Genomic DNA, 16,932 nt, shown 5'->3' with positions numbered 1-16,932 from the left:
TTTTTAACACAGGACTAAAAAGCTGTGCAAAGGGAGAGCATTTATCGAATTGCTACCAGGTGCCCTGCACTTCACATATCAGGTCCCTGAACTCATTTCATACTCACGCTGACCCTCTGAAGTAGTGTTATCATTCCTGTTGAACAGATAAGAAAACCTGGGCTTTGAGAGACTGACCACCTCACCCCCGGTCTGCAGTCAGTAAATGGCAGTCTGGCATTTGAATCATAACAATATTTAAATCTAAATCCTATGTAGTTAAGCATGTACCATTTTGCCTCCCTAGCCTGGTATCTCAACTAGGAAAAGTCAAGGGCTTATGTGCTTCAGATCTTAAAAATTCCCTGGAAACTACCTACGTGCTCCTCCAAGGTCTTGCCCTTTCCCTGGAGCTGGAGCTGCCTGCAACCCAGCTTCAACCGTGCAGATGAGGAACACCATAGGGGATGGCAGAAAACCAGAGTGGAAGGAACCTGGGTGCCTAAGTGACCTGGAGCATTCTCCTTGGACTATTACATGAGAGAGAAATAAACTTTTGTCTTTTTAAGCCATTGGAAAAAAAAATTCCCTGGAAACTATTATCTCCCAGAAATCAAAGTTCTGTTAAGTATAGTGGTTGAAAGCATAAAACACCAGCAAGTACCTACCAGTCAGAAGCCAGCAACTTCCACTAAGAGACAAAATCAGATTTTTATTTGTATTAAAAGAAAAAATATGTTGACAATTCTCTTAAACTACCAGCATTTTTTTTTTTTTTTGCAGGTGAATTTATACACTCTTGTATAGCCTTTAAAAAACAAAACCAAACACACTTTAGCATGATTAACCGCCCCCCAGTGGGACGTTTTCGTTAAACTGCAGTTTCCTGGTTACCACCAGCCCTGAGAGTCTGAGTCAGCACATCTGGGACGGACCCGGATATGTGCAACTTTAACAAAATCCTAGGTGTTTCTGAAGATGCATGTGACCTGAGGCTCCACACACACATTAATTAATACTTAAACATTAAGTCAAACTAGAAATATATGACTTGAAAAGATTCCAAATGTAAAACTGTCTTTCCATTATTCCAAATATATTCTAAGGAAAAAGCTTGATCTAAAATTTTAGTATCTGGGACAACCAAGTGCGAGAAGGCAGCCTCTACCCGCAGCCAGCGCAGAGGAGATAAGGAGCTTTGAATCTTACACTTCCCCACTCTTTCTCTGGGAAGCCCCCACGAAAGTCCATTTTTACCTCTGGGACAGTTTCCTCATCTGTGAAATAAAGATAATAACATCGGCCTTGTGGAATTGTGGAGGGAACCGGGTAAGGTTATGACTCAATACCAACTTAGTCATGTTCCCACAATGAGCCGGAAAATGCCATCGGCACCAGGGTTAAGGTAAAACGCACCGTCGAAATGCTCCGTTCAGATGCCATAAAACTGTACTTTTCCTTAAGAACAATAAAATCTGTGGAGGAGGAAGCACAGGAGGAAGTGGTGGCCCAGCACCAGTCTATCAACGAGACGTGCAGAGCAGTCCCGCCTTCTTCTCAGGGGGGCCCTGCAGGTGTTGGGGCGCTGGGGCTGACGGCACAAATTTACTTGTGGTGACAAAACAATGCTTGGTGGGGTTTTTTTCCTTTTGGTCCCCTTTCCAGTTCCTTCTCCACCCACCCCCCAGGTCCGACCCCACTACTTCTCAAGATGCTCCCACCTTCTCAAGTTAGTCCTTTCTCACCAGGCTCATTCCTCTGTGTGCCAAGGAAGCAATCTGGCCGTCCTGCAGCTTCCCACAGCTCTCACCGCCACACTTTAAAGTAGAATTAAAGAGAAAAGCCACTCACTTTTCCCCTTGCCCTGAAAGTTGGCTCTGTCTTTGATAAGGAAAATCTTGGAATTTCCAGCATGGTCCCACGCTGCACTTGAGTGAGAAGGAGGCTCACTGTTCTACCTGCTTTGGGGTGGACTCCAGCAACCCCAGGAGGCACTGCAGTGCCAAACTCTGACACAGTGTATGGTGGTACAGTGCATTGACGAGTTAGCAGGCAGAGCAGAATCTTCCCAGAGCTCTGGAATGCCCTCCCAGCCCCTAAAATTCCCCCAGGCTTTCCCATATTTACATATGAATTGCCCTGAGTCCCCCAGGCTATCAGGGCAGAGCAGTTCTAAAGGATGGAGCTGGATTTCTCCACTAACTGGACAGAGATGCGGAAGAGGGGCCTTGCTTTTTGCTCAGGCTCAACACCTTTGCCCTATCAGCTTTCCTTTCCTCATCCTCAGCAGTCCCAATTCTCCTTCAGGAGCTCTTAATCCAAGAGCTTACTTTTCCAACCCCTGCTATGCGTTGCTTTTTGGGGTGCTCTTTTTAGGGGAGAATTCTAAAGGCCCATCCATCTCTTACGATACCTTACGAGGCAGAGCTGGACAGCAGGCGGCGAGTGTCTACTTTGTCTGCACTAGTACCTCTCTGCATCCTGCCCCCAGGCCAGGCCTGGCCCTGGCTTTGCCAAGGGAACTGTACCCCCTACTTTAGGCACCTCACCCTAAAGCCATCAGAATGCAGATTCAGCAGGCTGGTCCCAGGGCAGCAGGGACAGCACAGAGTATTCACAGGGACTGGGGACCCTGCTCACAGCTCACAGATTTTATAAGAAACTGAGGAAAAGAAAGTTGCAGAATAATATGCCATTTTTGGAGAGAGAAAAAGAGAATCAATGACAGAAAACCTGCAAACCGCCCCCCCCATATTTCCATATATTGAATATATAGGGGTGAGCAAAAGTAGGTTCACAGTTGTAGTACAAATAAATAATGCAATAATTAATAAACAATAACACAAGACTAAACTCTGTGCCTCATGTACTCACAACTGCAAACCCACTGTTGCCCATCCCGTACCTACACTATGTAAGTGCACAGAAAAAGGCCTGGAAGGAGAACACACCGAGCTCCTCAGAGCTGGCCTCAGGGAGGGAACTGGGATTTGGGGTTGAAGGATCACTGGGGACTTGAGCTGAATTATTATTTTTAATCTCACAAAAATCTGTTCACGTATTGCCAGTCATGTAAAACAAACTGCCAGGCTAAGATACGCCTCTGCTGGGGAAATTCTAAGCCATCTGAGAGAGGGCAACTCGTGCTGGAGAGCCCCTTCCTGCTCCTAAAATCGCAGCATTAACTTGTGAGGCTTTCTTGGCTGGATGGTAAGCCCCCAGTGTCGTTGCTTCTCGCCCTCCTTTTAGCTGTAAATTTTACATGGCACTGACCACGTGTCCAGACTGTTCTAAGCACTTTACAGGTATTAGCTACTTAATCTTACTAATGCCTCCATTTTACTGATGAGAGATGAAGAGAAGTTCAGTAACTGGGCCAGTAAGTGGAAGACTGGGACTGGAGCCCATGCGGTGCTCCTAACCAATAACAAGTCTGTCTCCAGGCAAATCACAGGAGTTGTAACCTGGAATTCTACTAGTTTGTGGGGGTTTGTGGCCACCTGGTAGCTAATGATAACACATGCGAGTCTAAAGCACTACTCAACCTCTGTAGAGTTACAGTTCACCCACCATTAAGACAGTGAACAAGGATGTATATTTAAACATACATGCGTATGTTCACAGGATTACAGCTATAAACCCCCACTCAGTGTAATGTAAACAATCCCTTCGCAGAATCAAATCTGTGTAAGTGCATTGCACAGTAAATGGTTGATAGTCTTCCACATCATTCATGGCAGAAATGATGTAAAATAAAGGGAAAGGCCTTTTTTTTAGAATCATGCCCTTTGATAGACCTTTTTTACTCAGGTACAGGGAGAGCCCCCTTCACAAAACCTTAGCTCCTTCTTGGTAACCCTGAGACACTTGGCACCCAAGACAGGGCAGTAAGAAAAAATCTTTAGTAATTTCTCTACTTTTTAGAAAATAAAACGTAAGCCTTTGAAACAAGGAGTCTACTTCTAGGAATTCAGTCCATGTAAATAATTGGACAAGTGCACAAAGATGTACATATAGGAATGTCCTTCAATGTACAAAACATTAACAAATGACCTGACCAGAAATAACCAAAATTCCTCCCAAAAGGGGCCCGGTTAAATAAATTACGGCACATCTGTGTAATAGAATACTATTATGGCCATTGAAATACAGATTTACATTTGTTAATATGGAACATTTTGTGTTATTAAGTGAAAAAGCAGATCACAAAATAATTTATGAAATAAATGCAATTTTGTTCATAAGGGAAAATATTTTCAATGCAAATATTTGAAAATGAAAAAGTCTTGAAGATGATAGAAATTCTGACATTTTTCCTTCCTTTTCATTTACTGTATTTTCTAGCTTTTCTATAGTGAACATGTAATGCTGATACGACAGAGAATAATAAAGTAAAAAAAGAACATTTGCTATCGGCGAGAATGCTCTAATACTTACAGCTTCCAATTGCCCAGTTAATCCATTTCAAATGCTTTCTTCACTTTTTAATAATCTGAGGTTTCTTTCCTGACCTAATCCCTTTACAATGCTGAAGAAAATGAGCAATAAAATGCTGCTGAAGCGACAATTTGTTAGTCTCACGAGAAAAGCCAAACACAACTGCCTGCTGAGCAATCTGTCTAGAAGCCCTGAGAGGAGGCAGTCTGAAAATGTGCTCATCTCCTCCCCAGGCCCAACTGGAGGAGTTATAAATCCTGGTTTTCCGTCCTACCGCATCACTCCAGCCAGCCCACCCAGCCCCCACTGCTCCTTTTCCTTTAGCACCTACACAGCCCCTTTTTGGAGAAAGTTTGCTCCGGGTAAAACTTTCAGCACTGTGTTCCCTGGCTCGCCTGTGACTGCCTGCAAGGCTCACAGATGACCCTTCTAGGATCACCAAGCTTCAGGTCCTGAATCTCAGCAGCGACTGAAAAAACTCTCCCTGTGGCTTTTGCTCAGTAACTGCCCTGCCTCTTTTGGCAAGCAGCCTGGAGTCCAATCCCTGTTGGGAGGGTGTCCACCTCGGGGAAACCTAGCCCAAAGCCTCTCACTTCCCTCTTCCTTTTCCAGGCGCTAGTCAGTAGAGCACACAAGACTCAAGTGCCCCGAGCACAAGAGTCTGCAATTTCTTCTGCTGCTGGGGCAACAAGTTTAAAACTAGCACCAACTGCAACACCATTTCTCAACAGTTACCACATACACATAAATCCTAGAGAGGTGTGCTGTTGGTGTGCTTAAAACAGTGAGGCTATTATTATCTCATCTGTAGAAAGTAGAAGTGCTGTTATCAAGAAGGCGAAGATCGTCTTTGTAAAATAATTAATTAGAAAAAATTATCACTGCTTAATAAGCAAAATTTGATTATAACCAACCAATAAAACTTTACATAAAAAGCTTTATTTTCTAAACACACACACACACACACAACTGATGCTATATATAACAAATCTCTTGAGGGAAACTTTTACTACTATTCTCATTTTACAAATGAGGAAACAGGCACCAAACAATGAAATGACTTGCCTGAGACCACACAGCTAATAATGCTGTATATTAAAAATGAGCATCCCAAGCCAGTGCTTTCCATGAAATGCCAAGTCCTGTTCTGGGTTATATGCCTCATCCATATGAGCATGACCATTTTCCATGTTATATTTTCCTGTTTAGTAACAACACCACAGTGGCCCTGGCTGCTGTGGCTCAGTGGATTGAGCACAGGCCTGTGAACCAAAAGGTTGCTAGTTGGATTCCCAGTCAGGGCACATGCCTGGGTTGCGGGCCAGGTCCTCAGTAGGGAGCACGCAAGAGGCAACCACACATTGATGTTTCTCTTCCTCTCTTTCTCCTTCCCTTGCCCTTTCTCTAAAAATAAATAAATAAAACATATTTTTTAAAAAATAACAACACCACAGTGATGTTTTAAAATTTGTTCATCTTCATGGCCCTCTGGCTATTTGTCTATCCTACTCTATAAAATCAGATTTTCTTCAGCGTCTATTAGGTAGTTTACTTTTATTACTTTCATTTGCTCTCAAAACATTTTATGTATGTTTTTTAACTGTGCACCAAAAAAATCCGCTTGATCTGAGTTATAATCCTCTTTGAAGTTTTAATTACAAAAACGTATAAATACTGAAGAGAGGGCTACCAACAGATGCAGAATTCAAAACACGGTTATGAGGATGCTCAATGAAGTTAGGGGGAAAATTGATTTTCTCAGGGAGAACTACACGGAGAGATAGGAAACATTAAAAAGGAGATAGAAAACATAAAAAAGAACCAGTCAGAAATGAAGAATACAGTAACCGAAATAAAGAACACATTAGATGAAATCAACATCAGAATATAGGAAGCAGAGGATAGCATCAGTGATTTAGAAGAAAAGCTAGTGGAAAATCCAATTGGAATATCCAATTAAAGTAGCAAAAAGAAAAAAAAAGAATTTTAAAAAAGGAGGTTAGTTTAAGGGACCTCTGGGACATGAAGAGTAACAACAGTCACCTCAATAGGGGTACCTCAAGTAGAAGAGCAAGGAACTGAAAACCTATTTGAAGAAATTATGACTGAAAACTCCCCTAACCTGGCAAAGGAAGTAGACATACAAGTCCAGGAAGTGCACACAGAGTCCTGAACAAGAGGAACCCAAAGAGGCCCACACCAAGACACATCATAATTAAAATGCCAAATGTTACAGACAAAGAGAGAATCTTCAAAACAGAAAGAGTAGAACAGTTAGTTACCTGCAAAGGAGCCTCATTAGATTACCAGCTGACTGGTTTCTCAACAGAAACTTTGCAGGCCAGAAGGGATTTGCACAAAATATTCAATGTGATGAAAATCAATGACCCACAACCAAGATTACTCCACCCAGTAAACCTATCATTTAGAACTGAAGGACAGATTAAAAGGTTCCCAGACAAGAGAAAGAGGAAGGAGTCCAAGGGAGTTCCTGAAGAAGAAGACAAGGTGGAAGAGGAGGAGGAAATAAAAATATGAATAAGAAAATATTGCAAAGAAAAAATTCTCATCGACAAGGGCAAACACAATAAAAGCAGTAGATCAACCAACACTAAAACTAATACAAAGGTTAAAAGGCAAAAGTAGGATAATCATGTGTAATTACAACAGGAAATTAAGTGATACAAACATACACATACAAGAAATAAAAAAATAATGACAAAAACATAAAGATGGAGAGGGAGAGTAAAAATAGTAGTGATTATACAATATGTCCACATGTAAGTGACCATCAACTTAAGACAGCCTGCTATAAACATAGCTTGGTATATATTAAGCCTATGATAACCACAAACCAAAAGTATACAAGAGATACACAAGAAATTAAGTGAAAGGAATCCAAAAGCAACACAACAGAATGTCAACAAATATAAGAGAGCAAGAGAATAAGAAAGGAACAGAGAACTACAAAAATAATCAGAAAACAATTCATAAAATGGCAATAATGACATACTTATCAATGATTACTTTAAATGTAAATGGATCAAATGCTCCAATCAAAAGACAAATGGATAAAGAAGTGGCGCGTGCATACACACACACACACACAGTGGAATATTACTTGGCCATAAAAGTGAGTCTTACCACTTGTGACAACATGGATGGAACTAGAGGGTATTGTGCTAAGTGAAATAAGTTAGAGAGAGACAAATGCCATATGATTTCACTTACACGTGGAATCTAAAGAATGATATAAACAAACAATATAAACAATATAAACAAACAAAACTGAAACAGACTCATAGATACAGAGAACATTTTGATGGTTGCCATATGGTGGGAAGGGTGGGGGCTGGATGAGAAGGTGAAGGAATTAAGAAGCACACATCGGGTGGAGGGGGGAAAGGGAGGATATGGGGGACACCTGTAATAGTGTCAACGATTTTTGAAAAAGAGTAAGTACAAATTGGTAGTTACCAAATAGTTGTGAAGATGTAAGTTACAGCCAATAATATTGTAGTAACTATACATGGTGTTGGGTGTAAGACTCACTGGGGGTACCCCTTTGTCAGTTATATGCATGTCTAACCACTGAAAACTTGGTTGAACTCTGTGTCCCCCACTGCCCCCCATCCCCTCCTCCACGTGCAGTTAAATCTCTTTGATTCTTTTTGTGAAAGGTCTTGAAAAAGTAGTCTTCACACTCTCTCTCTATGGCTTCGACCCCCAACTAAACCTTTGCAATTAATTCCGTACCGTCACTATCCTAGTCACACTGCCTTTTTAGTCAGCCGGTAACCTCCTCACCAAATCCAACGGTGTTACCTTTGATTTTCCCACGGCATTTTAAAGTGTTGGCCATTTTCTCTTACTTTCAATGCTGTTTTTCTTCTGACACCCTCAAATGATCTTGCCCTTTTACTGGCCTCCCCCCTTCTCCTGCCCCCAAGCAGTGGGCAACTCCCAGACTCAGTTTTTAGGCCCCTGCTCTCTCCCCTAGTCCTTCCTTTCCTGGGAGAAGTCGTCTGCTCCATCTCAGTGATTACATCTAAGAGGATGACTCGCCAGGCGCAGGTCCAGCTCTGACTTACTCCTCAGGCCCCCATCTGGTTCCTGAGATTTCAATACTTTAGTTCTTTACCCCGCCGTGTTCCTCTGCCACAACAACTATGTATCTTTGCTCATATAGCGTCTTCAACCAGGAATGTTCTGCTTCTCTCTGCCTACGCCAACCCCTCAGTACTCCTTTAAGCTTTAGCCTAAGTTCAAACATCTTCCTAAACTCTTCCAATAACTCAGGTAAAAACTGGGCTTTCCCCCGTATGATTGCCCATAGCACTTACTGTCTATGTTATATACCTGTGTACTTTCTTTAATTGTTCATATTTTTACTATTTGTCTCTTCAACTGATGTGTAAACTCCTATGTGTGTGTGTGTGGGGGGCAGGCAGGGAGGTACCCTTTTCAGGAAAACCCCATGCTTCGCACAGTACGAGTTAGTAAATACCTGTCAAACCCAATTCAGAGGCGACACGGGATCTATGCGCCAGTCTACGGATGATGTCAATCACAGCAGCTCACGTTTGCTTAGCGCTCACTGTGTGTAAGACTCCACTGCACTATTCCAAGTACTTGTTTTCCTGTAAACTCACTTACGTCTCGCAACAATACTGCCATCTAGGTACACTACCTGGTTTTATTGATGTGGAAACTACAGCACGGAGAGATTAAATAATTTAAACAGGGTTACACAGGTGGTAGGGCCAAGTCTGGGAAAGTGATATAATTGTTCCCCTTACAGCATTTGTAAAATTGTATCTTAATTATTGGTTTACAGGTTGTTTCTGTTGGAAATTGCGGGTTCCTGAAGTCAGGCGCAAGTCTGACTCATCTTCTGCAGTGTCCCCATGAGGACACAACTGGCATTTGGGGCAGGACAATTCCTCAGGGTGCAGGAAGGTCCTAAACGCCTAAGACACTTAGTGTCCCTGGCCCTTGCCTTCTAAACACAAGTAGCCCCCTGTACCCTGCCATTGTGACAACCAGAGATACCTTCTTCACCCACTTGCAAATGCTGGGGCTGACCTGGGCTGGCCAAGTGTTGGAACACCTGCCCCTCCCCCCCCACATACCCCGGAGTCCACCATATACTGAGTTGGCACCATCAGTTAGTAGCCCCTGTAGCTACGATTTAAATTAGATGACCCCTAACCCAGACTTCACGACTTCCGTTGACCACGGATGTGTACCTTATCAATGAATGGTTAATTCTTTATTTTTTAAAAATTTATTTATTTATTTTTAGAGAGGGGGGAAAGGAAGGAGAAAGATTCAGAGAGAAACATCCATGTGTGGTTGCCTCTCGCTCGCCCCCAACTGGGGACCTGGCCTGCAACCCAGGCATGTATGGTTAATTCTTATGGCGAAGCCTAAGTAAGAAATTCTTGTTTTCCTGGGAATTTGAATTAAGAACTATCAGGCAGATCAGACAGGAAGAGAAGCAGAAGCAGCAAGAATCGCCCAACACAGTTTTGGGACAACTATGGTTATGTGTAATCTAAAGTGAAGTGGGAGTAGAAACTATGAGTGAACAGAAAGTGTTGGTCTGTAGTAAGAGGAAACAAAACCAGAAGCGCAGAGAAAAGCAAAAATGTCACAAGAACGACAGCCCACACAAGAGAAAATGAACAGCTGGTCTGTAGGATACCTGGTTTCAGTCCACTTGCATTGGAACAATGGTCTCATCCCTCCTCAGGCTCCTAAGGTAATCTGTGTCTAGATCTAGAATGTAACCTAGTGTTTGGCACTCAATAACTTTGTTAGATAAAAATACACGAATGGCTCATACTTATTAGAACAGAATTAGGTAAGAGCTGCAAAAAGTGCTCTGAAAACTGTAACGCATGTAAATTAAGTCAGTACCACTACCACCACCACCACTAATAATAATAATAATAATAATAATAATAATAATATAATTCCACAGTTTTGCTGGCCATTTGTCACTGCCTAGTTTATGCCTATGAATATGCCCCCTTGTCTCTACAGTGGCAGAGACCTCACGGCATCTGCTATACCCATGGCTAGTAATCAGCATATGAAATTACCCAGGATAAACAGCTAATGCTTGGATTGACTAGAAGATACTTCATTCCAGTAGTTTGAATACACACAGCAGATACAAAGATACCACGTTCACATGCTCTCAAAGAAAAGGAACCTTGACTATCAGTCCTAAAAACTCTGAGCTATCTGTGTAACGTTGGCAGAAGTGCCTTCCCATCTATTCAGGTTTTTCTTATCTTGGGAGAACAGCAAAGCAGAGATTTCCTTGGATTCTGCTGCTCTACGGCGATTACCATCCAAGCTTTGAAGAAATTGCTTTTACAGCCTCATCACCACTTCCCTTCTGAACTCCCTAGAATATGTTTTGTGTGTCTGTTACTCCTGTTCCTCACCCCACCTACCAAATGCAAAGCTCCTTCCTCAGTCCATACCCTCTCTGCAGCTCTGCTGCCTATGACACAGTTGCGTCCCCTCCACTGGAAGCCCCTCCTCTGGTTCCCCCACACAATACTCACCTGCTCTTCTAAGCTCTGTGCAGAAGGAACTCACAGCTGCACTTCTGGCTTCAGCTCTGGGATGTGCTAAATCAAGAGACATAGATTCTCTTTCTGATCTCAGGATTAACTGGTTACCTCAGACACACATTTCAACTTCTCTGAGCTCTATTTCTTCATTCGTAAAGTAAGTGGGTTGGATTTAAGAGGTTTTTTCCAAACGCTTTTTACTGTGACCCAAACTTTACAATGTGACTCGGTGTATATGTTTACATCACACACACACCAAAGTATTACATGCTTACGTTTACTACTTGAGGTGCTTCAAATTTTCTATTCACCTCTATTTTATTTTTCAAAAATGCTAGTCATAACCTACTAAATAGACTTCGAGACCCAGTCATGGTGGTTGCCCGTTATTTATAACACACTGGTCTTGGTGATGCGTGAAGTCCTTCTAGTAACAATACAAAAGGATTCTGTGAGGCGGCTGCCCAACCCTGAATCACTAGTCTTACCTCTCACCTGAATTCCAGCTTCGCATCTCTCTCTGTAAGAGTTCTTCATTTTGATATCCTAATATCACTTTCAACCCAGTTAACATGGAAGCTGAAGCAGCAGCTTCCCTTCCCATCATACCTGTTTATGTTACTAGCAAGTGCGAGACCTTCGTGCCACTCTGGCCGTGGAGAATAGTAGCTCACATTGTACTAATGTCTATTAGCAACTCTGGACAAGGTATTTTTTAAAAATAACTGTATAAAGGAAACAACCAAAAGCAGGCAGAAACTGGAGGAGACTGGAAACAAGGGAAGCAAACTAGGTGAGACCCATATTTTTCTGATTTCCTCCCCGCCCCACTGGCAATCCCTCGTCTTTCAGTGTGAGCGGGAATAAAGCGAAAACAACTGGCTGTCTTCTTGGGCTGCGAAGTCAAAGGCTCAAGTCTGGGAATCAAAAGTGGCTAGATATTGTGAGAAATCCTGGACAAGAGGACGCCAAAGGAAGAACAGCCTCAAAATCTGTGCAGAAGTTCACCTTAAATCCTTGAATCGTGCAGGGGCGATGAGGCTGGGGAACTGGGCAGAAAGCAGTAAGAGCCGGAGGCCAGAGGGGCCTGGCAGTCATCCACAGCTGTCTGGGGCTGGGAGATAGTATGGAATTTGATCCCTCCAAGTTAGGAGGTTCAACAAACACTGCCAGCTTTCCACTGAGACCCCAGAAGAGCAGCCCTTAGGGGCAAGGATCACTGCCCGGGGCTAGGGTTCACATCCCAGGATGAAGGGCAGACCCCTAACGGCTCTGCTCTGACAGTGTCTAAGATGGAGGCTTCCCAGGGGAATGATCTGATAAGACAGGGGAGGAAAAAGGCAAATCCTGGTAGAACAGACCTGGTTGCTAGTCTGGAGTCAGGCTGGGGGCAGCCACAGAACAGCCCTTTGTTTCTCAGATGGAGTGAGAGGTAGAATGAGAGAGGAGAAAGGGACAGGCCACTCCACCTGGATAATTACACCTGCAAACACAGAGTCAGAGGGCAGATGTCCAGTCGGGGTTCAGTGAAGATCTTAGGAGGGGACCATGCAGTGACAGTCTTGGGGGGGGGGGGGGCGCAACTTGTAATTAGAAAGGAAAGTGGGTCATAAAAGATGAAGAAATATGATTTATGAGCGCCTACTACATTCCAGACGTGATTTGTTGTTTTCAGATGATCTCACCATGAGATAGCATTTTTTTAATTTTACAAATAAGGAATACAAAGCTCAGAGATGTTGAGTAGTTCGTCCAACGTTACACTGTTAGTAAACAGCGGAGCTGGATTTGAACGCCAGGTAGACAACCGACGCTAACGCTTACTTCCTGTCTGTAATGACCTGTTGTGACTGACTAAGGTTCAGGACCCGCAGGGGCGCATGTGCTGTAAGACAGCTAGCAGAGAGTGTCAGAGGGCACAGAGATTCCGGTAAAAATCAAGATTTCGTTACAGGTTAAGGAAGGTATCAGAGATACAAAAAGGGGCGTCAATTGAGCTAAATATGAACATACGACCAAAAGTTAAGTCCTCAAATAGAGAGAAAGTTGTAAAATAGAAGTGACAGAGGTGGAACTGGGCTGGTTTCAGAGAGATCACAGGGCACCTTGAGACACTCCAGAGAGAAGGGCTTGACTCCTGCTAAGTCAAACAGAATAAACACACTTAGGTTACAGCTTGGAGGCTTAATACAATAAGGAAATAAAGATAGGACGCAACGTTCATCTAAGAAACAGCGGTGGGGGATGGGAATAGGAACAATACGAAAACCAACATCAGGAATCACAGAATCAGACCTTTTTTGAGCTGTAAGTAATTTGGAAATCATCCAATAGCTATCATTTCAGAGCAAAAATGCACCTTGGAAAAAAAGTGGCCAGCTGCTAAATACCTGGCCTCCTCACTACAGCCGGTTTGGTTCCGTTTTTATGTGTATAAATGGAGATAGAAAGCCTGCTCTGTCCACAATGGCGCCCTGGAAATTCAAGCGCAGTCAAGCCTGTGTTGGAAGACCATGGGGTAAACCACACACAGTTCCAGCATCACGCCAGGACTTGGCTTTTCAGTCTTCCGTGGCCCCCACCACCAGTCTCACCAGTGAGCCTATTCTGCAGGAGACCCAGACAAGAAACTGTCGGTGTAGGAAGAGGGTGTGAGATGGGTTTTTCAGATGGTTCACTCTCTCTGACCTTAACCCTTATCCCCTGGTCGTGAGCTGGGCAACCCCAAACTGGCCAGAACCAGAAAGTCTGCTTGGCATGAGGGTAACACATATAAAAAAAGTAAAGGTTTAACAATGAGTCCAGTAATTACAATACCACCAACAGCAAAAATAAATAAATAAATGAAATACATAGAGTTCATTTCAGAGAACAGGAAGAAAGAAGACAAACTGCCAAGAAAGAAATAACCTTCTACATAATGAAAGACTCCTGATGTCCCCATTTTACAGAGAGCGTAGTTGAGGCTCAGTGAGACAAAATAATGTGAATACCCAACTTGTACAAAGCACCAAGAAGAATATAATCTTCTGGATCCCACGAGAGTTTCCAGTGCTCATCACTCACTTAACATTCCTGAATGTCAAGGGATGAGCAATCCATAAAACAAGTTGAAGGGGGGCGAAGGGTGGGGGTGGGAGGAATGGGAGATACCTGTAATAGTGTCAACAGTTAAGGCAACAACAGCAGCAATAAAAACAGGTCTTCTCTTCCACCAATGTCTAAAGAAGCATAGGGATTCAGAGAAAGAACATGCCAAAAAAGTAAATTTTGCTTGGTGCCTGTGAACAAATTTGCCACCCCCCGTAACACAGAAATTGTGAAGAATGGAGAGATTTGGGATTAGAGATGCCTGATGGAATCAAGAGAGGTGACGGAAGGTTGCCACGAGAACACTCCGATTCTGAAAGGCATGTTACATGTTTATAGCACTACACATGCTCTTGCTCTATAAAGTGTCTCCCAAAGGAATTAAATCTCTAAGGTTGTTGCCACTCAAGATTCACCTAATAAGAACTCTGGGAGCCCAGGGTCCTTAAGTATACAGGTGTTCCAGGTACCTGGTATAACCACCCTTTTTATCTGTTTTCATGATTTATACTTCTAAGAAAAGTAAGTGCGTCGTTTTGGGGGTTTATTTGTTTTGCTTGGTTTTGTTTTGGCTAAAGGCATTCTTACCTTGGGTTCTCTTTCTGTTTTGCACAAATTCTGAGCGTCTCAGGGTGCTGGGTGCTGTGCGACGGAAGCAACTATTCCTTTTCCAAGTATCTGGGCCATTTACTGTTCTCTCTTCCTCTAAACGCCAGGCATTACTCTCTGATGAGCAGCCCTGAGGAATGCCGCCGTGATATTCTCCTTGGTCTCCTACGGTCTGCTGATTCCATGGCACATCTGGGGTGACCCCTCTGCTCCCAGGTGCTGTCATTCCTGGTTTGTCAATGCCATTATACTCCAAATTCTTCATCTGATGCAGAGAATCTGTCCTTCTGTAATTCTGAGGTTCACACTCACAGTTTGCAGATAAAGTATCACAGACTTTACTTTCTGTCTCAAAATTATTCTGTTCCACGGCATGAGTCTTTGCTTTGGGATAGATTTTATCATTTTGATAAATATTTCTGCCCCCTTCATAGTACATGACTAATTCCTTATCTTCATTGACACCATTCAAATCCACAGGCTGGCCATTAGTATAATTCCCAAGAACATGATATAAATTTCTGAGGTCATTGTAATACATATTAGTTTCTTTATAATCCTCAAGAGTGTAATTAAAATTCCTGTGGTCTTTATGCCACTTTTGAGGTTGACCAAAATTCCCCAGAGAGTCATCCAAACCCCTGTAGCCGGTCCATTGTTCAGTGTCTTTACAGTCCTCAGGAATGTAATTCAGACTGTTACAGTCTGCGGAGCCGTCTGTCTCCCCAGTCCCTCCAGCCTTCCAGGTTACAGCCAGGCTTCCTGTAAGCCAATTACCCTTAGTTCCAGGGCTCAGGGTCCCCAAATCTACATTTTCTGAATTCCAATAACCATCATGGCCTCGAGTCCCACTTGGGTGGTACATACCGTCCCTTCCACTTTCCTTCGCTTCCTCGCAGCCCACACCGCTTGGTTCACTCTGCTCAAAATCCCAGTACCCGCAATGCCTTTTTCTGTAGGGCCGATTCCGCCTTGGGACTCGGTACCTGGAATCCAAGTCATCTTGGTAAAGTCCATCCGGCACCGCAAGGTCCCTTTTCTGTAGACTCCTGCAATCTTCGTACTCCCAGCTGGGGCCCCAGTGTCCCTTTTCCTCAGCTCCTCTTTGTTTTCTAACCTCATGGGTTTCACACATATTCAGTGTGTTTAAAGATGCGAGTTTTACTTCTCTCTTCCATGGGCCTGGGTTGGGCTGAAGTGTCGACAGGTAGTTAGTTTAGCCTAAGGATCTGTCCTCCTTAAAATGTCTCCCAGAGCGTTGGAGTCACTCTTCTTGCTGCTCCGGTTGGAGGACGGATACATGTGGAGTTATTTCAACCTCAGGATCCAATCAGTGAGCACCTATATCTTTCCCCACAGAGACCAGCAGATAATTAGTAACTAGTGTTCATGTGATTGGAGTTGGCAGCCTTGTCTGGTGTTTCCCTCAAGCTGGTCAAACTGGCTTGGCTGCTTTGTGAACCGAAGGTAGAAGCATTCTGCTGCTCTAAAGGTTTTACAGAAAAAGCGGTGGGAAAGAGAAACAGCCCCCTGTAACAGCCCGAGGCGAGGTCATATATCAGTCTCACCTGCCTCTTTAATCCTTTAGTAATCAACCAGAGGTATAAATAAATGCTTTCACAGGTGGCTCAAAATGGACCATCAATCCCGTCCTCCCAGTTCAGCTTTCTAATCCTCAGACACCTGAAACTCTGGGACTCCCTTCCCTTTTGCTAGAGAACCCTTCTTCCTTTGAGAGCTCTGTTGTACGGGGTTCAAGTTGCCAGTTAGCGTACACTCAAATCACAGGTTGTTTCAGCTCCTGCCTGCAGACACGCTGGACATCCCGCTGAAGGATCCAGTGAAACTCTGTAGCATGGAACTCTTTTCCCAAAGAATACAGTTATGTACGCTTGATACTTGTTGCACCAGAGACGCATCAAGACCATTCATTTCCTAAGTCTCTTTTCCAGCTAATTCATACAGCATATTTAGGACCTGGATGGAAAATGAGGCTAGAAATCAGAAAGGGGGGTATACAAATACCTATTTGAACTTAACCAACATTAGAAAGATAATTAGTATGTGTGAGGCACTGCGGAAGAGAAAACGATGACCTAGTTGGTCCTTGCCTCTTACCATGCAGGAGCAACACACTATAAAGTAAGATTGAGTGTGATAAGTACTATAATAAACACCAACTGGCAAAGGCAACAAAGCAAAGTCCCTGGGGCAACTGGAGAGTTCA

General features: G+C 43.4%; 1 protein-coding gene across 6 annotated transcripts in view; it reads right to left on the bottom strand.

Moving 5' to 3' along the window:
• The window catches only part of DNMBP (dynamin binding protein), a 95,901-nt gene that overhangs the window by 26,944 nt on the left and 52,025 nt on the right, over nucleotides 1-16,932 (bottom strand). Inside the window, exons 1-2 of one of the 6 annotated variants that reach the window (XM_045191441.2) lie at nucleotides 14,685-16,035; nucleotides 10,998-11,063 (exon numbers count right to left, since the gene is read on the bottom strand). The exons of 4 other annotated variants lie outside the window; for them this stretch is intronic. In XM_045191441.2, coding sequence (XP_045047376.2) covers nucleotides 10,998-11,063; nucleotides 14,685-15,840 — 1,222 coding nt within the window. In that variant the 5' untranslated portion in view covers nucleotides 15,841-16,035. Of the gene's footprint in view, nucleotides 1-10,997; nucleotides 11,064-14,684; nucleotides 16,036-16,932 lie in introns of those variants that run through there. One more of the 6 variants, XM_024555746.4, reaches the window with a different exon arrangement.

This window comes from Desmodus rotundus, chromosome 4 (genome assembly GCF_022682495.2).
Source record: "Desmodus rotundus isolate HL8 chromosome 4, HLdesRot8A.1, whole genome shotgun sequence".
Lineage (NCBI taxonomy): Eukaryota > Metazoa > Chordata > Mammalia > Chiroptera > Phyllostomidae > Desmodus > Desmodus rotundus.
Note: the sequence above shows the minus strand (reverse complement) of the source record. Positions and strands in the feature narration are given on the sequence as shown.